Here is a 23,149-nt window from a genome sequence, read left to right on the forward strand (position 1 = left end):
GTCAGTCAGTTCTGCATCTGTTTAGTTTCAACAATATATTGAAATACATTGAAATGTACAGCATTGGGTGCTCCAGTACTATTCTCTGGGCCTAATGAATATTCTCAGGGGGTCTACCCCGACCCATCCTGGAACCTAAATGGCATCACATCTCAAAATTTGCTTTAATGTGATAAAACTCCAGGTCCATTAAAGCATTTCATAGTATTATTGTGTGCCTTCCAGTAGTTTCTCACCAATGGTGATTGTAAGACAAATCTGTCACAGGATTTCCTTGGCAAGATTTGTTCATAAGAGGTTAGCCAGTCTTTCTCTTAGGCTGAGAGAGTGTAACCCAAGGCCACCCAATGGGTTTTCATGGCAGACCGGGGATTCAAACCATTTTCCAGAGTCGTATTCTACTCCTGAAATCTACTTTTACAGAAATGTAATAGTTTGAATAAAGATCACATAGTTGTTACATTTAATATAAGAGCTCAAGTTGTCATTTCATTTACTAGTCTGAGGAGTCAGACTGAGTTGCTTTGCTTTATGAACTCTTCAGTTTCAGTGGAATTAAACACTTTTTGGTTAAATGTACATTATTCTCTGTTGCCAATTTCATTATTTAGTATGCTTCAGTGAAGAAAGAAAATAGGCTCACAAATTTGTCATCATGTGTTAATTATATATTTTCTGGATAGACCAGAACATGGGAAATTTGAACACAATGAATGGACTTGATTACAGTACTTCCCAAGACAGCCAGAGTAGTGTACTGTTTTGAATGTTGGACTACAGCTCTGGACCCCGGGGTTCAAATTCCAGCTCAGATATGGATGGCCTGGTGCAAATCACACTCTCTTGGCCTCAGAAGAAGGTGAAGGCAAACCTGAACAAATCTTGCTAAGAAAACACTGTTCACTTTAACTGTTCACCATATGTTGAAAATGACTTGAAGGTACATAGCATCTCCAGTCCAAAGAGATTGGCATAAAACAGTGTTTCTCAAACACTGTTCCTCCAGGTGTTTTGGACTTCAGCTCCCACAATTCCTAACAGCTAGTAAACTGGCCTGGGATTTCTAGGAGCTGAAGTCTAAAACACCTGGAAGAGCCGAGTTTGAGAAACTCTGGTATAAGGGTTCCTATCTATGTTAGAAGTGCTTTTAAAAATTATTCCTAATTGTTGACAGAGGTCCTACCATTCTATTGCATAGAATGTGTCTGCTGAGTTTTATCACCATGCTTCTGACACTGCCAGAAGATGTAAATTAGGTGACATAAATAGTAATGTCCTATACCTGTCAGCACCTACTTAAAGCTAGTTATTCAGTGTTCCTGAGAACTTATTTCATGAGTTGCATTTGACTTTGTAGTTAGAGGAATTGTTAGCAATTCATTGTGTTCTACTGGAAGTATCTGGGAAGAAGGAACCTGACCGGGCAAAACTAGTATTAATGGTTCGCTGAGGTCAAATACAAATATAGCTAAGAAATTCTATGGTCAGCTTTTATAGTCAGCTGTACATTAGGCCATTGGTGCCTGGAAATTCAGTCAACTGTTTAGTGGGTATTCAAATTCTGCAGTAATTAGGCAAGCAATAATTAATGAGTATGAAGGAAGAGGTGACCATAGGGTAGCTAGTAATTTCCTTCCACGGTTGAAATATATCGGTCAATGTTAGAACTATCAGAAGCAGCTTACATGGCACACTGAAAATCTGTTTTCTGAACAGAATCAGTAGGAAACTTCTATTGTTGACAGAATTGTTTGACCAAAAGCCTTCCCACTCACTTGCACGTACCCAAATATGTGTGTTCATGCTGTTAGGTAACCAAACCAAAATAATTAACCATAATAATAATAACAACAACAACAACTTTATTCTTGTACCCCGCCTCCGTCTCCCCAAAGGGACTCAGACAACTTACGTAAGAAAAACAATCCATACATTTAAAACACAATATAATAACATAGTTCTAAAACAACGTAACATGACAATTATTAAAACCAAGACATCAATTGCTATGTACAGAGGGTGATTAGTGCAAACTCTGAGTAAAGTTGATTTTATTTAAGTCAACCAAGTTGACCCCTTGCCATAAACTCTGTTTAATACAAACAAGAGCATCCCAAATTTGGGTGTTTTGAATTATGTTCACTGAAAATGGAAGGTAGAGCTTGCATTCTCATTTACACAAGAGAAAGGAGAGAAAAATTTCACAGAATGATCTCTTAGGGAGCCTCCGGTGGCTCAGTGTGTTAAAGCGCTGAGCTGCTGAACTTGCAGACCGAAAGGTCCCAGGTTCAAACCCCGGGAGCAGTGGGAGCGGCCGCTGTTAGCTCCAGCTTCTGCCAACCTAGCAGTTCAAAAACATGCCAATGTGAGTAGATGAATAGGTACCATTCCGGTGGGAAGGTAATGGCGTTCCAGGCAGTCATGCTGGGCACATGACCTTGGAGGTGTCTACGGACAACGCCGGCTCTTCGGCTTAGAAATGGCGATGAGCACCAACCCCCAGAGTCGGACACAACTGGACTTAACTTCAGGGGAAACCTTTACCTTTACCGTATGATCTCTTAGTCATTCCTTGGCTTTGGAGTCCAACGTACTATGCTACATTAATCTAAAGGAGAAATCTGCTCCTTCCTCAGATAAGTCCTCCTACAACAAAACCAGGAGTCTACATGAACCAGGTCATAATGCTGGTTTTCTGGCAGAAGTTCCAGTTATGCAATGGAGACTGGAGAGAATCATATAATGCCTTCATTTTATTAGATGTTATATCCAGATTTCTTTTTTCAGCAGCTGCAATGCTTTCTTCTTTCTCCCCATGTTACCTAAATTCTGTACAGAATTACCTATCAGAAATAATAGTAATGTAAAGTTTTATTCATAAACAACTTCTTCCATTTTGTATTTGGGCGAGTTTTTAAGTAGTTTGGGGGATTATGTGGGAAGAGTGCTTTGAAAAAAAATCCATGAAACCCAGTGCCCCTTGCATATTCATGCATACTGAATCCACACAAGCTTTCTTGTAATTTAAGCTGAGTATGTTCAAGAATAAGTTGCTGGTGTTTTCTGCTGGTTTTTGCTGTAACATACATAGTAGGAATGCTAAGATCAATCTCACAATAAAATCAATAGTTTGCGGGAAAGGCGGATAGCCCCTCTCTTGAGCGTTATCTCTTTGTAACTCGCTGAAATATTGTCAGCACACAGTGCTTCCACTGTTTTAGTATTCTGTTCCATGATCAAGTATTAGCAAATAACTTTCTACAAACATAAAATATATATGATCAAGATAGGTCATTACAAGTTAGAACCTCTCTACAAGTACTTCTCCTCAAATCTAACAGAAAAGGGGAGATGCATATTTTCAACCATCTTCTGTAAAACCCAGTAACCCATTTTATGACCAATATTGTAAATTCTAATTTACCATTTCAAGCCTGATTTTATTAACGAAATTGGCAGGTGTTTCTTCTTGTTTGGATTTTTAAGTACCTTTCTGTCCAATATATTTTTCTGCAAGTAGTTGTAGATTGTATTATGATGGTATTAGAAAGAACAGACTTAGAAAGAGGAAAGAAAAAAAATGGTTTCTTTTTAATATATATATATATTAAAAACCCATTGTTAACCTTTTTGTCTTTTTTACATGCGAATATAATTTGCACAAGAATGCCTATTATATTTTTGATTAGGGGCTTGTGTCTGTCACTACTGAATTCAAGAAATTACAAGAGAACCATAGTTGAGAGGAGGAAAATGAGAGGTAAAAGAGGATGAGATAAGAAAATAAGGTTAGTGGTAACACTTAAAAGAGTATTTTGTAGTACAGTACAATGTGAATAATACCTAGCTAAATTCCCATATTAAGGAGAGAGCAAACAATTTAATATACAGATTATGGCGAGAACAATGAATTTAATATACATATTTATTTTGTCATAAAATCAAAGAGTTGGAAGAGACTATAAGGGCTATCCAAACCAACATTCATGTATTCCTGTTACCATAAAGGATGGGTGCTTGTGTGAAACAGGGTGATTTAAATTGAAAAGTGCTTTGTTATGAAGCAACCTGAAGAGTTCGTATTGTAGTTTTAGCCTCAGCTATATCTTTATTTTTATCATTTAAAAAGAATATTAATTTAGAATCTAGTGAAACGCTTGGTTTTGTTTTATATCAGCCTCTCTGTGCACAATACAAAAATGTACTTTGTATGCTTCTATGGCATTTGTAGCAACAAAGAAAAAAAGGGCCTTCCATGCTACTTGTGACAAGTTTTTCACATCAAAGGCAGGGTGCAGTAGCAGCTTATAATGGCAAGACAATGTGACTGGTTAATGGATTAAATATGTTACTTCAGGAAACAAAAACATCAATTTCTTCATCCTTCAGTAGCTGGGAAAAATAAAATCCTTATCTTTGAAGTTTGCTTCTTTTTCTGACAATTCATGTAAGTTTCTTTATATTAATTCCCATCTGTTCCTGCTGACAGCTATGAATTTGTTTATTTAAATCACAGCTTATCATCTATAGCCTTCTTCCCTGATGGTCTTCTGACACATGATAAACATGGTGTTTGATAAACACAATGTCCACAATGATTGGATACCACAATTATGATTTAGACCGGCTCAAGGCTTGCGTATACACTAACCTGGGAGCAAGCTCCACTGAACACAGTTTTTATTGGGGAGGGCATGCAGAGAATCTGCAACTATTATCGTTTTTCAAATAGACAAAGATATTTCCTTTTAGCATTGCTTTTCTTGTGGTCAAAATAAACATTCTAATAATCAAATCATTTTGATCCCTGTATGTGAATCATAACTTGTGCATCACCAGATGCTTGCTCATAAGTATTTGGCTAAATAAAGTCAGTTACTGTTTCATTGCTTTAAAATATGTTTTAAAACATTTGTAGGAATGTGTCTAAATCTTCTGAAATGCAAAGCATTTGAGTAGGAATATGCCATGTTAAAGCAGTCCTTTGTGTGAGTGACCTTTGCACTTCAGTTTTATGCAATCTTAGCAGTCATGCTAAAAGTGGCAAAAGTCTCACGGACTTCAGCAGGATTCTATGGTGCAGCCTTTTTATACTAGGCATACATGTAAAGGAAGCACAAAGCTTTTGTTTCAATGTTTGCATAAACAAACTGGTGATTCAAGAACCTGTAACTGGTAACATGAAAAAGTCAAACAATACCAACTGCATGTTCTGAAAAGACAGCAAAGCACATCCAAAGGGACTGCAAAAAAGTCTCCCCTCCCCTTAAAGTAACATGTTTCCTGACCAACCATGTTGACTGTGGACTTTTTTGCCTCCATTTCCAAGTAATTTTCAACCATATAAAGCCACCCTGGAAATCAAAGTGTCTTCCAGATCAATGGGCTATTGAACAAAAGAAGCTGTCATCAATAGGACAGACTGAATGCCCTTCATGATTGTGAGGAAATATTGTGTGTGAGAATCCAAATCTCACTATGTCTCAGACACCAGGTTTAGTGATTTATTACTTTAATGTCTAATGTGGGATAATCGGAAAGCTTGCAGTTTTGAATAGGTAGCACTGAAACAGATTGAGGAGCTAGGACACATTATTGATAATTATTGATATTTGTATAACACCATCAGGTTTTCATAGTTCATTGTGTGCATTTTTTATTTCAAGAATAGATAGATACTCATAAAGAACTGGGAACCTATGGTATTTTCACCTTCTTCTGAACCCTAGCAGATTTCATCACTACCATTTTCAGGAATTAGGAGTCCCATCCTGGTTAGTCCTATAATCTCTTGATGGTGCCTTCACTTTGTTTGAAGCAGACACAGCGCTACAAACAAAGGTATAGTCTTAGTTTCACTTGCTGGACAAAAACTTCATTTGGGGGATGACAAAACTTAGGGAGACTTAAATTCTTAAGACAACCTAGTGGACTCAAATATTTGCAAGTTTCACAAGTTCTACTCCTGTTCTCGTCAATTCTATAATATAATTCAATATGATTATTCTCTGTATCACAGAGGAAGAGGGAGTGGCTACCTTGTGATGAGTTCACGGTAGGGGGAAAAAACCTGAAATGGAAATTTGCTTCATAACCACTGTAGTACAAAAGCCCATACTATACACTTAGATACATCTAGAGGTGTTGCTGCTATTGAAAAAGTTAACAGTAGCCCTAAGTATATAGACATTAGAAATAAGTATATGTTCCTGTATTATAATCTAGGTGTCAAGGTTTTTGGTTTGTGTGCATACGTGCATTTGTACTCACTGTGTGCATGTTTAAAAGTTTTCCCCACAAATCTGTGCTAAGGGGCAGTTGCAATTTTCTTTGCTTGACAAAGGCACAGAAAACACTGGGTTTTAAATCTGCAAGTTTCCTGATTTGTGCTGGTCTTGCAACATTTTTGTATATGTACGGTTGTAATCAGGAAAGAGCAAGCTGGAACAAATGCTGCAAATGTATGCAAATGAGAGAAAAAAGAGATTGCGCAAATAAAATGGTATCTAATATAAGGGAATAGATAATTTAGGCAAACAATAGCTCAAATTTAGATAATTGGAATACAGCAAAAGATAAGAGAACTCATGCTTGACTGGTTTTTTTAAAATCTTAGTAGGACTTTAGAAACTAAAGTTGGAATAAAGCTGATTATTAGCTTTCTTGAAATGTATTTCACATTTCTTTTCTTTTATAAAGATATTTGTCAGATCTGGTTTTGTGTCTTTTATTTTTGAATCTTCTCTTTGGCTTTGATATTCTAAACACACTACGTAAAGCTGTTGGTAGTACTATGGATTGTCTTCCCCGTCTTTTACATACAGTGTTCTACGTATAGGAGTATAAATTAGTAATGCAGCCTTTTATACAAACGAGATCAGTCACTTAATAAGATAAAGTCAGAAACAAGCTTTATTTCTGTTTTTCATATTTTTGAAAGGATAGTACCATTGTTTCTTTCTCCTAATAGGATCTCATACAACATAAATCTATTTTCTACATAGTCTGTTCTACTCTATCACTATTTCTCCTCCCTGCTTTGTTCTGTTTCTGCTGACCATCTAGGCCTGATACAAGACATTCATTTCTTTTGGTTTGTATTTTTGATGGGCCCGTAGAATATTCTAAATAGTTTCTGAATATTAATGTTTTTGGGCTACATCTGTAGAGAAATATCTATAGAAATAGATCTTGTATGCTGACTGAAGTAGCTTTGAAAATAACTACAATTACTTGTGTCATGTAAGAAAACATTTTGGGGGCAAATGGGGCTTAAACCCTCAGTATTCTTTTATTTCTGTGGTTGTACAGGGAAAGGGTGGGGGGAATGGGATCTTAGAGAATGAACTATGTAACCTAGGCAACAATTCTAGGGAAAACCTTTGTGTACAGATTCAGATCCTGGTATTTCTATCTCTGAATAAGAGCTTATATAGAACATAAAGATTTTCAGCCAATCAGACTAATTCAAGAGTTATAACATGACTTCGTAGAAGTTGTAGGGCAGCAATTCCCAATATCACTTTTGGGTCTACTGCTGAAGGCTTCATGGAACTGGAGGGCCACTCTGTCTACAGACAGGGTAAATTGATCAAATTTCTGATACAATTCAAGGCCACCTCACTACTTAGGTATAGCATGCAGTCTCCCAATTGAAATCTGTAACACTAGTTGCATTGAGACTGGGGACTCTTTTGCACTACACAACTAGAATGTGTTAGACTTTAACTGTCATGGCAACATCTTATGCAGTAGAATTCTGGGCTTTATAGTGAAGCCCTACAATTCCATAATTAGAGTGGGTGAAAGGGAATCATCCACCTGTAGGTATCCTAAAAAGGATTGTAAAACCCACCCAATGTTCTTGCACACCTGGCTACTTTTAGTTTTATTGTTAGTTTTAAAACTTTGTATATGATTTTTTTAGCTGTCTGGTTTTGCTTTTTTAGTCACCTTGAGTCCCAGACAGCTCTAATTTCTCACTGTACTACAAGCCCCAGAATTCCATAAATTGCTGTTATGGCAGTTAAAGTGGAATCATAGCATTTATAATCACGTTGGTAAAAGGGATCCTTAAAAATAATGTTTTTTTCCCCATAAATCATACACTTTACACATGAAGTTTAGTACTGAAGCTCATTGTCAGCAATGGTGGAGCAATCCAATCTTGTAACAGTGGAATAAATGAAACTTCATAGATCTCTACCATAAGAGTATAGAACCCTTACATCGTCATAATAAAATGTTGCCTGCTTTCAGGAGTTGCCCGGATCTTCTAGCTGTTTTTCACAATAACTGGGTAAAATCCAACAGCTATTTAGCCAATCAGGAATTTTAAAATATTTTACTTAAACATTTTTATCAGAATAATATTTAATTAATGAAATAAATGGCAGAAATACTCTTCCAACCCCACCCTCAACATGTTAAAAGGGTTTTACATGCAGCACCCAACCTCCATGCAGTTGCCCACATGTAGTTGAAAGCTTAAAGCCTATAGTTTTAATTTCTTTCCTGCCCTCAGCATGACTCCACTTTAAATCTAGAGGCCCAGGTGGTGGCAGTGACTAGGTCGGCCTTTGCACAGTTAAAGCTTGTGCACCAACTGCATCTCTTCCTGGAGACATCGAGCCTGGCCACAGGGATACATGTGTTGGTTACATCCAGATTGGATTATTTCAGTTGGACTATTTTTTCATGTCAGGAGTGACTTGAGAAACTGCACATCGCTTCTGGTGTGAGAGAATTGGCTGTCTGCAAGAACGTTGCCCAGGTGATGTCTGGATGTTTTGTTGTTTTTACTATCCTTGTGGGAGGCTTCTCTCATGTCCCAATTGGACTATTGCAATGTGTTCTGTGTAGGTCTGCCATTGAAAAGAGTCCAGAAATTAGTTTGTTCAAAGAGCTGTGACCTGGCTTCTAAGGGGAGCTGACTTCAGGGAGCGTACCATGCCTGTCCTGAGGCAGTTCCGTTGGGTGGATGTCCGTTTCCAGGCTCAATTCAAGGTGCTGGCGATCACCTATAAAGCCTTCTATGACTTTGGTCCAGCACGGTGTCCTCCGTCACATTCCAGTGCGAGCACTTAGATTCAGTGGAGAAACACGCATTGCCACATGAGCTCCTACCAGTATGCAGCTATGCATTACAAAAAAGGATCCTTTTCGGGTGCAGCATCTGCTCGCTGGAACACCCTCCCAGAAGAATTAAAAACGGCACCATCCCTACTTAGCTTTAGAAAAAGGGGTCACCTTGAGTCCGCATGTGGAGAAAGGTGAGGTGCAAACATTTTAAATAAATAAATAAAAGAACAAAATATGCAAAGGTTTACATTCCATGAGGTTACCATAAGTTGACAGACAACTTTAAGGCACATGAGAAGGGAATTCAGCCGGTACATGTGAATTTCTGGTGTCACCCTCCCGCCCCTCAAAAAAATCCTTTATTTTGAGAATTGCTTCCCAACTCTGAAAGCAGTCCTGTTCTGCCTTGCAAAATTTCTCTTGGAGACCCTGTGCACACATATTTGGTTCCCAGATATTCCTATGCATATCCATTTAGATATATAAGTTACATTAAATGCAGCAGGATTCATTGCAAGATAAAGCATGTTTATGCCTGAAATTTTGCTGATTCTAGGCTATATATTTTGGAATTTTTCAAATACATGAAAAAAAATACATGAAGAAAATTGACACAGTATTGAAAAATACAGTTAAATATTAAAGGAAATGTGTTCGTAATTTTATCTAGCATGTATTATTTCATTCTGTTTTCAAAATGCCTCTAGCCAGATAGATTGTTTCAAGAATTTTGTAACATGTAAAGGGGTTAATATGTTAGATCAGGAGAAAAAATCAAGACAAACATTTTTATTGCTGCACACGAGGGGGGTAGTTCTGATTAAATTACATTATTATTTGAATGGGATAGAAGATAGAGTGCATCATTTCTTGCCCTCAACTTTAATGCCTTTAATCAAATAATGACCTTCTGGAAATAGTTAATTTTAAGCATTTGGAAAGATCAATACCACTTTGCCACCAAAAAATGGTCCAGATGATGTGAAATTTGATGTATTTAAAGTACCATTTTACCCTTTTAACCTAGTAAATAATTTAAAATGCTTTCAGTAATCTTTTGCCACCATTATGTATCTCATTGTTCAAAGTATTATGACTTTCTCTCCCCAACCCCCTAAAAAAAGCAACCTTCCTGCATTACAAAGAGCTTGCAGGTTGAAGTCTAAGGTAGTATGCCATATAGGCTTCAAGTTTCCCAAAGTACATGGTTTCACTTTCCGTATAGTATATTAGTGCAGTAATCCCGAAGGCACACAAAGGAATTCTTGTTTTCATTGCAGGGAGATTGTCTCTATCTTTCCCCATTTTCTTCTTCTTGTGTTAAAGGTGAAGAATTAGATGGCTTAGCTTGTTTTAGACGTCCGTTTTATCCAGTTTGTAAAACACTGGTATGAAATTATATTTGAGTGCCTTCAGCTTTGTAAATGGGAAAAATTACCCTCTATTAGCATGTTTGTGGGCAGATTAAAAACTGTCTTCATTAGCATAAGGAACACTTACTGGTTCTTTATAAAACTAGAAAATTATTTGCTGAATGATAAATTGCTAGCTTTACAGTTAGTTGTTGTTGACAATGAGCTCATTCAAAATGCGTGCTGCAGTTTAGTCTACAAGAAGACTGAATTCTTTTTTTTACTCAGAACTACTGTTTAATGGATTATGTACTTAAACCCTGTTCATACTGCATATGAAATGTAATTCATGCTTTTCACTAAAACGTTTGTATCAAATATCTCCTTATTTAGACCGTTTCTTTTAATGCTGCGTATTTGTATGCACTACCCTAGAGATTGTAACAAAATATTCCTGAATCTAATTTGGTAAAGGGAAAAGCCCTCCAAATGTTGAGATTAGGAACTATGAATTAGTTTTTAGCTCTTTGAATGAAAAATGTTAATTCATTGTGGCTTCTTAAAGGGATTGTTGGGGGGGGGGGGACTATAAATCAAAGGAAATGAATGTGTCCCTCTTTCCTGTACACACATTTTATAACTAAGCATTTTAGGTATATACATTTTAACAGGGACTAGTTCCATCCAAAAATGATGAAGATATCAATTCAAATGATTGTCAGATTTATAGACATAATCCCATCCCAGCATTTAGATGCCCTTTGCTAAGTAGACTAAAATCCCCCCACCCTTTTTTTAACATCACTCTATTACATTGCAATAAAAATCCTAAAGAAAACTCTTCATTCTTATTTGACCTGGATCTTTCCATCCTACTCATTTGACACATTACATTTTCAAAAGACAAATAGAAACAAATAGCTAATGCTTTTGGAAACCCCCGAGATGGTGCTCAAATTACTTAAGCCTTTTTGAGCCTACATTTTAAAAGTATTATAAAGCAATGCAAAGATGGCACACAAATTTCACTTTTTTAGCAATCGTCACAGAGCTGAATTATAATATCCAAAGCACTTGATTTTTATATCCACTGAACGTTTTGGCAATTGCTTTTCTCACATTTCAAAGAGGTATCTTCTGTCTCTTTAATAAAATTCCTAAGAGAAACTGAGTCCAAGAAAACTTGCTAAACTGCCTTTTTTCATTGTTTTCTTGCTTACTGTAGCAAGACTCTTGCATATGTCATTCCGTTCCTATAAAGTGCATGGTGATATTTCCTTTGTGGCAGATGGATTTAAAATCTTGACTTCTCAATAAATGTAGGTTTACAATACATAACTTTACAGGATTTGTGTTGTATATAACAGGTTTGAACATATTATCTCAGAATTCATCTGCATGGCATTTTCAACTTATCCCAGGGCCCACGCCAGTATCTTTAAGTAATAGGGAGAGAGTATAGTGATTGATAGCAGCTAAAGGCGTGATTTTGAATAGAAACAAAGGGTTTCGAACAGAAGGTGTAAAATTAAACTTTATCAGTTTGAAAAGTAGTAACATCCTGAAAGTTCATCTGCATATTTACATGAGACTACTGTTTATATTTGCCATTGTCTTCTTTATATGCAGTGCAATGGTGCTTTGTAAAGTTGCTGCTCAGACATATAGTTTATTTCTACTGTCGTTTGTACTTTTCTCCAAGTATGTAATGGGACTAAAAGTGGACTTCCACACATGCTATTGCAAGATGTAGAACATGTGTGATATCTGTTAATGAAGCACTCTGCTCTTTACAAATGATTTATTTCTTTAATGTAAGAAGATACATGTTGCAGTATCTGTACTTGGTTAGGCTATTCATGTGTTAATTAGCAATATACTTTCCTTTGCATAACTCACAGATTTTAGCACCGATTTCATTGAAATAAAATAAAATAGTAAAATGAAGCATACCAACTTTTAATAATGTTAAAAATTCTAGCAGCCACATACCACATTCAAACCAATTGGTATTTTTTTACTAAATAGACAAACGTTGGCTTGGGAATTCTATAGAAAATTATATCAGTTTCCCTTTTATAATATTTTGCACTAGGAGTGAAGGTGAGGTGTGCAGAAATACGTAAATTAGCATACTGCTTTTGTCCTGCCAAATGGTTTAGTAGTTTGTAATGAGTTTCTAATTTAAAAATAAAGCTATACAATAATCAAAGTATATAGTCAATATATAACATTTTATATAACATAAGTATTGCTTTACAGTCTAAACAGATGAAGGAAATGCCTAAAATAAAACAAGAAGTAAATTTCAGAGATAGGATTAAAAAAACAAAACAAATAGAAAACCATCTGATTACAATTTTAAAAAATTATTGGAGCACTCTTGAAAGGCCAGCTGAGTAGTATTTAGTCTTGTAATTCATCATGACGGGGTGGTTGTGGTGAGGAATTAAAAGTATTATTTCAAGGGCAAGGTTAATAGCAAACTACTGGAAATGTTTTATTAGTCATGGCTAATTAATAAAGATATGTCTGCACTGAGAACACAGAAGTGACAAGAGCAAAATACTTGCTAAATGAGTTGTGGCTTCTTTTTTTCCGGAATTACTTGTTAAACTACTTGCAGGCTGTGGGAGGTGCATGGATACCTTCCCATACCCTATCCTAGTCAGCCCTCACCCCATGAGTCATGTAAGTTATTAATATTCTGGCATCCAAGTATAACGAGCATGGTTCAGAGAGAGGAATTAGATGCAGATACAAGGTATTTCTACAGAATAGCTCTTTTAATTCTAATGAGTGCATGTTGACTTTATGGTAAATAGGACTGAACATTTGACGCCAGAAAAGGAGTAAGAACTAGTTACACTACCTGTCTTCTGCATTCACTGAAATGAAACAATGTTTTAAACTACCTCAGCAAACTGTATTAATACTCCCACATGCATATTAATTTCTCAGCATCAGTTATTTCACAGGGCTAAGCAGTAATGTCATCCTGTGCCTGGCAGGGATTCTCCTCTCCGATCAGCAACACCCTGCCTTTCCAGACATAGCATGCCAACCAAAAGGGTTGTAACCTAATTTTTATCAATCTGTATAGACTGAATTATGTCCATATGTGCAAGAACTATTGTTGGCATCAAAAAAACTAGCAAACTTCAGAAACAAAGACTTTTGTAGCTGAACTAGACCTTTGTCTGAACTACTTCATTTCATGCCTTCTCCCCCCCCCCCCCCCAATCTATACAATTCATATGTTGGACATCAAAAGGTGACAACTAAAGGACCTGTCAAATGACCAATTACGACACTCTTCTTTGGTCATCTTCACAGTCAAATGTTTTTAAGGACTATAGATGGCAGAATGTGGGACTGTGTATCGATGGGAAAAAATTATTGGACTTTGTTCAGTCCTATTGGTTTCAGTCGGAGTTTATGCATGTTAATTTTAATTGAATTGTGGAATACATTTTCATCTTTCCACAGAAATAATATGATTTAATCAGAATGTTTGTCTAAAGCAATGTTGTTATGGTTTGCTTGGTGTCAAATCAAAAATATTTCGGAATAAAGAACTGTAGTGTCTTCTCCAGATTTTGATAGCTTGGCAGGTTAAAAAAAATAAAATTCAGTCACTAGAAAGGTAGTGAGAGCTAGATGATTTACCAGTATCATGATTTCCACTGGTTATCTATACATTTTCAGCTCAGAAGTGCAGTTTTTAATATTTGAAGCCCTTGACAGTTTGAAGATGGATTACTTTTAGTGCCACTTATATCCACAATAAATACCCTGTGAACCCTAATAGTAATTTAAATGGCTCCTTTCTGAGTTTTCACTCAGAAAGTTAGCTTATTTATTTATATGAAGATTTATATGACACCCATCAGGTGCCAGAGACAGCCTTTTTGGTGATGAATCCTCACTTGTTGGGCCTAACCTTCTTAGTTAAATATATTCTCTAAATCTTTTTATTATTTTCAATTTTCTTTTTAAAATCCTGTCAATTCTTTCATTGATGATATAATGCTTTAATATCAATTTCATATTTAGTAAACTACAATATCTGAATGATTTAAAATAATAGCTTCCATCTACCCTTAAGCCTTAAAAAAATATTAAGGATTCTGGAGTTAAAATTCTGAAACTTAAATCTATATTAAGAATTGTTAATCCTGTGATTTTTAACAATTGTTTCTTTCCATGTGTTTAAATGGAATTCAACTCAACACTGGTTTCTTTATTCTGTTTCTTTAAAACCAATACTTTTTTAAAAAAGTCAAATAATGCCAAAGATATCATTTAAGATGGCTTGTAAACCGTTAAGGGGGGGAAAATCTGTGCATCTATTTTAGAAGCAAATTAGCATTTGCTACAGTTCTCTTGGGACAATCTTTTGGCATAATTTCAAGCCTGCTTTTCCACAGAACATTCCTGGGTTAGAGCAGGTGCTTTTATAGATAGTTTGCTTGTGCTCTGAAGAGTGTGGTCTTGTTTGTATTGTACTTAAAATTACAAGTTTTGGCTTCCAAGTTTCAGAGGTCCTGAATTTGGGTAAAAGTTTATCAACAAGGTTTGGTTTTGCCTGTAGAACCACATGGTCACATACAAAGAAAAAGGAAACCCTGTTTAGTAATGTCTGTTCAAAAAGGCATTCTGAAATTTCTGTTATCTTATGATTTATGCGAGCCAGCTTCATAGTCAACATAGATACAGGAAATATTCTAAATAAGAAAAATGATACCAGGAATCCTTTATTAAATAATAGAAATAACACCAGATATATATGTATTAACAATATGTTCTTTTTATGCACTCAGTTGCATATGGGCTTACAGAAAAAAAATTTTTTAAAGAATGTTGCCCTGTATGCTTGAAATGTGTTATATTCACCTGATTTACTTGTTTTCTGGTGTGTGTGTGTGTGTTATTGGCACTAGGACATTCTTACAAAAGTTTGCAATGGTACTTGGATATTTTAATAGGACAACCCCATGGTCTTTGACATACTGATTTTTTTATATAAAAAGTTTGCCTTTATAAATAAGGTCACACAAAGCTGTCCCCATTTTGTCCAATGAAAGTATACCCCTCTGCATATTTTATATTAAGGTGAATCTAATATTTTCCATTACATTGTCTTAAGGGATGGCTCTGTGAACTCTTGCGCTGGAAAGAAGATCCTTCCCCTGAGAACAGGACCCTGTGGGAGAATCTGTCGATGATCCGGAGATTCCTCAGTCTTCCTCAACCCGAACGAGATGCCATTTACGAACAAGAAAGCAATGCAGTTCATCACCATGGTGACAGGCCTTCCCACATTATCCATGTTCCAACAGAACAGATTCAGGTTAGTTTACCTAGGCCTATTCAATATAGGAGTGAGAAAACAGGGAAGAAAGCTTAACCTGCCAGGAGAGAGAGGGAATAATAATTGTTCCAATTTCTACTATACTAAAGAGAAATATCTTGATATTAATAAGAATATTGCATTATGCAATGTTAGCTGAACTTCTTCTACAATGCAGCAGAACTTCTCTATCAGCACCTCTCCATGCTTAGTCTCCATTATTTCTTAATTCAAAAGAAGAAATTGGGTGGGTACAATGCTTACTGAATGTGGATTGTCTTTTTAGCCCTTGCGCTGTTGATGATAGTGATGCTTTAAAATAGAACTGGTTTGTCTGGCTACTAATCACTTCTGGCTACAATTTGTAAACATTCCGGATTTAGATGTCTTAGGGGCATAAGTTTAAAATAAAAGTCCAACCGATGGCCCCTGAAAATTGTTCATTTAAGTGGGAAGAGACTAAGCCCCCAATTCCTCATCCACATAACTGCCACTTTGAAAGTTGGAGAGTCAATATTTGTTTGTTTTTCCTTTAGAGCTCCTCTCCCACCAACCTTGGGAAAGGAGAACATAGAGGCGCTTTCTTACCTGGCCTGCTGACCACTGGACCTTGGCTGGGCGCTGCTCCCCAGGTGAGCTGGCACGAGTTTATTACATCAGGGAGAAGCTTGGAGGGGGGTTCAAGGCTTGATCCAACTGCCTCCTTCCATATAAATACAGAGCAAGGCCTATTGCTTCTCTGGGAATGGAGCACACTTAATTTTATTATATCACATCATTATAACCTTCCTTAATAATGTATTCAGAAGGCAAAGTTCACATCTTAAAAATCACAATAATAATGGAGGTGGATTTTTCACTATATGGTTGAAGATCTAAGTTCAGCTGTCTTCTACAAGGGTGGGCCAAAACTTACAAAGTCATCTGATTTAATAACTTTTTGAAAATGTTTTTTGAAAAAGTAATGCTAGTTTCAATTTATACTGTATCATCATGGGTGATCACTTGTGGCCAAGTAAGAATGTCTTCCAGAGGTAGAGTCTTAGCAGTGGGTCTGTAAGTGACTGTGAAGACCTATTCTGGATCCACATGATCTTTCATATTGAGACATCGATTTCCAGATGTGTTTTCCTCTTCGCACATTGCATCATCTCATCCGGTACTTGTGCCTGTTCAAAATCTGTAGCACCGTGGTAACAGTCAATGTATACAATGCCATGGTATTGTAAATTAAAAACACAAAAATATTGAGACTCCTTTGTGACTTTTGACCCATCTGGTACAATAACTGGTAACCTTCACTTCTTATTCATTGGGTTATTATTTGAGAAATATCTACATAGACAAAAGCAATATGAGAAATATTTATATAGACAAAAGCAGTATGAGTTAGTTAGTCAGGAGTTCACAGCCACAAAACTGTATGTGAAAGATAAAAATAAATTGTGAAATAGGATATTAGCTGCTTGAGATTTGAAGGGCCAAGGAAGTGCTTATGCAAACACAAACAGTCTAATAACGTGCAACTTTCTCAGGTCAGTTTGCTCTGTCACTACATACTGTTTTGCATACCTTGTTAGTAATGCTTATAGCTGCAATTCTGAGCATATTTAATAAGACAAAGTCCCACTGAAATCAGCAGGCCTTAGACTGAGTTAATACAAGAAGGGTGTGTTGTGTGTGTGAACAATCAAAAGCTAATAAACCAAAGATCTGTCTTCATATACAGGCAGTCCCTGAGTTACAGACATCCAACTTACAAACAACTCCTAGTTATGAACCAGGGGAAACAACAGGAAGTGAGAGAAATCTACCCCTAGGGAGAGAAATTCTTTCATGAAAGAGTTATCCTGAGCAAAGAGCATCTCCACTGAAGCTTTCTCGCCAATCCTTGTTTCTACAACAAGCCATTTTTTTCAAAATCCAGTTATTACAGGGATAGAAAGTGAGGTGAAATCTTCTGAACAGGAGCACAGACAGCAAAACAAACTCCACTGGGGTGTTAAGACTCCCCTATGTTATTCAAACCATACACACACACATATATAGTTATACTTACAAAATGTGCTTGTTCCAACTTAGATACAAATTCAACTTAATAACAAACCTGCAGAACCATAACTTGGGGACTGAATCTCCTTATGAGAGAAATAGTAGTAGTAGTAGTAGTAGTAGTAGTAGTAGTAGTAGTAGTAGTAGTTATGGCATATTCCCAGATTTTGTGGCTGCACTCTCATTAGTTTTGTTAATTTTTGAAGATCATTCCCTCTTATACCACTGCTACAGTGGTGTACAAATCTGTGAATTACTTTGCTTCTTTTTTATACCTAATAGAATGGAATATAATGTAATCTTATTTCCTATTTATACCATATATGATGCTCTGGTGTCATAAATTAAAAACTTAACATAATATTTAAACCCGGTTTGTGATTTTTGGCCCACCCTGTACAAGAACAGGCGGTCCTCCCCTCTTATTCATAGTGTTATTATTTGAGAAATATCCACATAGAGAAAAGCAATTTGAGAGTCAGGAACCTAGAGCCCCCAAACTGTGTGTGAAAGATAAAAATAAATTGTGCAATAGGATATTAGCTGCTTGAGATTGTGAAAGCTGAGGAACTTCATATTTGATTTAGCCAGAGAAGATTGAGTAATGTGCTAGCTTGTACATGTTTGAAGATGGCACATCTTAATGAATACTAATACTAGTAATATTAGTAATACTAAAAGGAATGTTTATGCAGACACAGACATTATCATACTGTGCCACTTAAAAGGTAAAGGTTTCCCCTGACGTTAAGTCCAGTCATGTCTGACTCTGGGTGTTGGTGCTCATCTCCATTTCTAAGCCCAAGAGCCGGCGTTTTCTGTAGACACCTCCAAGGTCATGTGGCCGGCATGACTGCATGGAGCGCCGTTACCGTCCCGCCAGAGCAGTACCTATTGATCTACTCACATTGGCATGTTTTCGAACTGCTAGGTTGGCAGAACCTGGAGCTAACAGCGGCCGCTCCCGCCGCTCCTGGGGATTGATCATGGAACCTTTCAGTCTGCAAGTTCAGCAGCTCAGTGCTTTAACACACTTTGGCACCGGGGCTCCTTACTGTGCCACTTATCTAATTCTAATATTGTGCCACTTTCTCAGGTTGGCTTGCCCTATTGCTACAAACCATTTTGGATATCTTTTCGGTAATAATTTTAATTGCAATTCTGAGCATATTTAGTAAAATGAAGTCCCAATGTCAAAAGCTAATAAACCAATAGTCTTGTCTTAATATATTCGGTTGAGAAGGGCAGGGTATAAATATGGCAATAAATAAATAAATAATAGGTTTGCATGTGTCTTCCTATCTAATCTTACCATCTCCTGCAAGTATTGTACTTCTTCCATCTTCCAGTGTTAATTCTTCCCAAGTTCATGTATTCGGTGGCAGTATAATAACATCATAGAGATACAGTATGAATTTTTCCCCCATCACCATCGCTACACAGCATCCCTTGTAACCTGAACATTTCTTACTTAAAAAAAGAAAGAGGAAAGGTCTCAATATACTCACGTATTCAAATGTAGAGTGTAGTGCACGCTGGAATTGGAAAGAGCTTGTTTTGTTTTTCTTCCATACTATTTCAGAATACACACATATACCTCTTACTGGATTAATGGTGACTCAGTTGGTTATTATTTGTAAAATGTATATACCCCACATTTCTTCTCATTTGAGATGCCATCAGTTGTAGCACACAGATTTTCAGTGCTACCAACAGAAAACAATTGTAGTTATATGTATAAGTAAATACCCACAATTCTAAGACACACCCCAATTTTAGAGACGTTTATAGTGGGGAGCACGTTTCTTAGAATCAAAGAAATACAATATTGTCACACAAAGGAATCCTTAGAATGTGGCAAGTATCACAGGTACACTGGTCTTACATTAACCATGGTTAGAATTAAGGTGGGTAAAATGTAATGCTAACCATAGTAAACAATAAGGTAGAGGGAGTCTTTACATGAGAAGGAAGAAAGTTTGCACAATCCATACTGAAACAGTATGAGTAAATGTAGTTCTTTCAATTATTAACTTTAAACATTCTGGTTTTATTGTTGTTTTTGTGCACAACAAAATGGTCCATGGTGTCTTTCTTTTCTGCCAGCAGCAGCAACAGCAGCAGCAGCAGCAGCAACAACAACAACAGCCACAGCCTCCACCAGGTCCAAGGTTACCTCCAAGGCAGCCAACAGTAGCATCACCAGCTGAATCAGAGGATGAAAATCGTCAGAAGACCCGTCCAAGAACAAAAATTTCAGTAGAAGCCCTGGGCATTCTCCAGAGCTTTATTCAAGATGTAGGCTTATACCCCGATGAAGAAGCAATCCAGACTCTTTCAGCTCAACTTGACCTACCCAAGTACACCATTATCAAGTTCTTTCAGAACCAGCGATACTATGTCAAGCATCATGGAAAGCTGAAAGATAACTCAGGCTTGGAAGTGGATGTTGCAGAATATAAGGAAGAAGAGTTGCTTAAAGATTTGGAAGAGAATGTCCAAGACAAAAGTACGAACACACTTTTTTCAGTTAAATTGGAAGAAGAATTATCAGTAGAAGGGAACACTGACATTAATACTGAATTGAAAGACTAATTGAAAAAGTATTTATTCAATGGTGTCACTGCTATTTACTAACGAAATGAAAATTCCATCCTGTGTTCTGTCAGCAACCTCTTTATTCATTGTTTGGCCAATGAATCTTCCAAAACTTGCACAAAAGTTGAGAAAATTAAAGGATAATACAGACTGCACTAGATAATTTACAAACTGCTTCAGAGCTACAGACGAAGCATCGAGGATTGTTTCATATTAATTTGTGTTCACTGGGTACACCAATCGGTATCCAATAAGCATGATTATCTGTGGGTTGTTTTTTATTAATTATTATTATAGAGCTTTCAGACAAGCATTACTTCTGTGATTTATTGTTTGTTTCTGTTTCTTTTCCCAGTTATTACTGTTAACACTCCACACTTGATCTTTGAAAGCTCGCATTTATTTAAATAAGAGAAAAAAAGGAGAGTTTGTTACTCTTGCTCTATTGTATGTTACAAAAGAACTATAGACTGTGAGATGCAGTTTAAAGTTAACATATGCCAACAAATGCCTTGTATTATATGGCACTGCCGTAACTCAGATTTGTTTTCTTTTCAGAAATAAGAGGTCACTGTATCTTTTTCATTCTCATTGTTACATGAATTTTTTTAAACAAAATGTGAAACACAGTTTATCCCCATTATTTATTTGTAGATCTCACGTCATCATGTTGTAATTAATTTTTAGACGTTTCTGTTAAATGTAATATTGCTTCTCTTGTTATCATACTGATTTTTTTCTATTTATAAATGTATTTTGATGGGCAGTAAAACAAAGTGTCTTAAAAGTTTTAAATAGAGAAAATGTGCTTTACACAGTTGCCTATAAAAAGTGCTCTATGTTATCCAAGCAATTCATACTATAAGCTTCACTCTTATTGTTGTATGCAATTTTTACTATCATGCAAATAAGCTTAGGTAAATAAAACTAATAGATCACCTTAGAAACTTATGCAATTAATGTGAAAATAATTGATGTTTGCAATGTGTCTTCCTTTGGTTTACAATCAATTTTAAAGCTACAGCTGTATAAATCTTTCTGTATAAAGGTGTATTTCTTTTTTATGAGTTTATTGCTATGAAAACACCAGTTATTTTGTTACAGCTGGCTGTTTTTATAAGTGTATCACAATTTTCTTTATGCAGAAATGTTCTGACTAGGAGTGGTTATTGACTGTAACTACACAATTAAAATTGTTTGTATGGTATGATGTGACAGGGTTTGTCTGCTTTTATGTGTGTTATGAAGAAGTCACACCCCAAATGTATATTGATCCTCTTATCTATCTCCTTAACAAAGGGTTTTTCAATAGATCTCCCTAATAGTGCACATCCTCCCTTTTTTAAAAAGGACCCAAACTATGAATCTGACGACCAGATACATCTGAAGAAAACCCAGCTTTACTGTGAAAATCATAACCTGTCTCGTCTTGGTTTTAGAAGTTGCCTGCCCAACAGAGATAGCAGGATATTATTGAGTCAAAAGGCTATCAGGCAAAAACATATTTACAGTTCCTGGCAGTAATGCACTTATAATGGATGCAGCTGGTTTTGTTTTACAGTATTTGAATTTATGATAACACCATTTCTTATACTAACGTATGCACATGTTTTATATATATAGAAAATAGAAAAGACACAATCCCTTTTGGAGGATTATTTTTAATGAACATTAATAAGGCTGTTGATAAAGAAGTCATAATTATAGGGTTTTGATTTCACATAGACTACATGTCAAGGCTTGTACAAACTGAAGCAGGTGAAGCAGAAGAAGATATTCGGCATGTTGTCTAAAATGCAAGTTTATTTAACAACCTTTTTAATTTTGTTTAAATGAAAAGGATTTAGCTTATGTTCACTACTATTGCTAAAATTAGTCATTGAAAAAATATGTTTTTGAAATATATTTTCAAAACAAGTTGAACTGCTGAAATTCTCATTTTTAAGATGGTTTGTGTCTTGCGGACTCATACATTGAACAAAACCTTGATTTAGCATTAAAAGTAGAAGACGAGACAAAGCCTTGTATTCTCTTTCTCAAATACAGCTGTGGGAAGACTAAAGTTTGAATCCTAAAACAAGATTACTTAACTGGTTTGTTCAAAGATGAAGAGATCCATGGTTTGAAGCTACAGTAGTTTCAACCCACTATAGCTAAGTTTACAAAGACCAAAGCATATCTTTAGAACATCTTGTTAGCATAAGAGAACGAAGAGGAGATTATGAAGCCATAGGCAGCTTTATATAACCATAAATTGTTTAGGATTATGAGTGAACCACCTCCTACTCTAAATTCATACCTCTGCTCTATAGTTAGTATTACCATTTTAATTTTGAATAAAACCTGGCTGACAGTTCAGGTTGTGCAGGTTTATTTCAAGAAGAAATCTTGCTTTCCAATCGTTTTTGCTGTCCTATCTTAATGACACCTGATGCAGTCTGATAAACGTGAAGTTTGGGGTTTGCAGAAACAGATTATTTAATAGGAAAAATGTGATTGTAAAACTGGTGTTTTTGCTGAAAATCTGGTTAGTGTATATGTGACTGCTGCTGCAATATGAATACATCTGTAGGATTGAGACATCTATATCTGGTGATCCTGATTCAAACCATCTAATTTACTTGAACACAGAGGGGATAATTTCCACTACTAGTCTGAGAAGGAGGAGATCATAAGAAAGTAAAAGGTTAATTTTACATCATGTTAAAAACAT

At 36.1% G+C, this 23,149-nt stretch overlaps 1 protein-coding gene across 8 annotated transcripts in view; it reads left to right on the forward strand.

The window, feature by feature from the left end:
• satb1 (SATB homeobox 1) overlaps window positions 1-21,643 on the forward strand; it is a 118,244-nt gene extending 96,601 nt beyond the window's left edge. For 7 of the 8 annotated variants that reach the window (XM_062957944.1, XM_062957942.1, XM_008112715.3 and 4 more), the window contains 3 exons: window positions 15,583-15,786; window positions 16,323-16,418; window positions 19,945-21,643. In XM_062957944.1, the coding sequence (XP_062814014.1) occupies window positions 15,583-15,786; window positions 16,323-16,418; window positions 19,945-20,433 (789 nt within the window). In that variant the 3' untranslated portion in view covers window positions 20,434-21,643. The remainder of the gene's footprint in view (window positions 1-15,582; window positions 15,787-16,322; window positions 16,419-19,944) is intronic. The other variant, XM_062957945.1, reaches the window with a different exon arrangement.
• The last annotated feature ends 1,506 nt before the right edge of the window (window positions 21,644-23,149 follow it).

This window comes from Anolis carolinensis, chromosome 6 (assembly GCF_035594765.1).
Source record: "Anolis carolinensis isolate JA03-04 chromosome 6, rAnoCar3.1.pri, whole genome shotgun sequence".
NCBI lineage: Eukaryota > Metazoa > Chordata > Lepidosauria > Squamata > Dactyloidae > Anolis > Anolis carolinensis.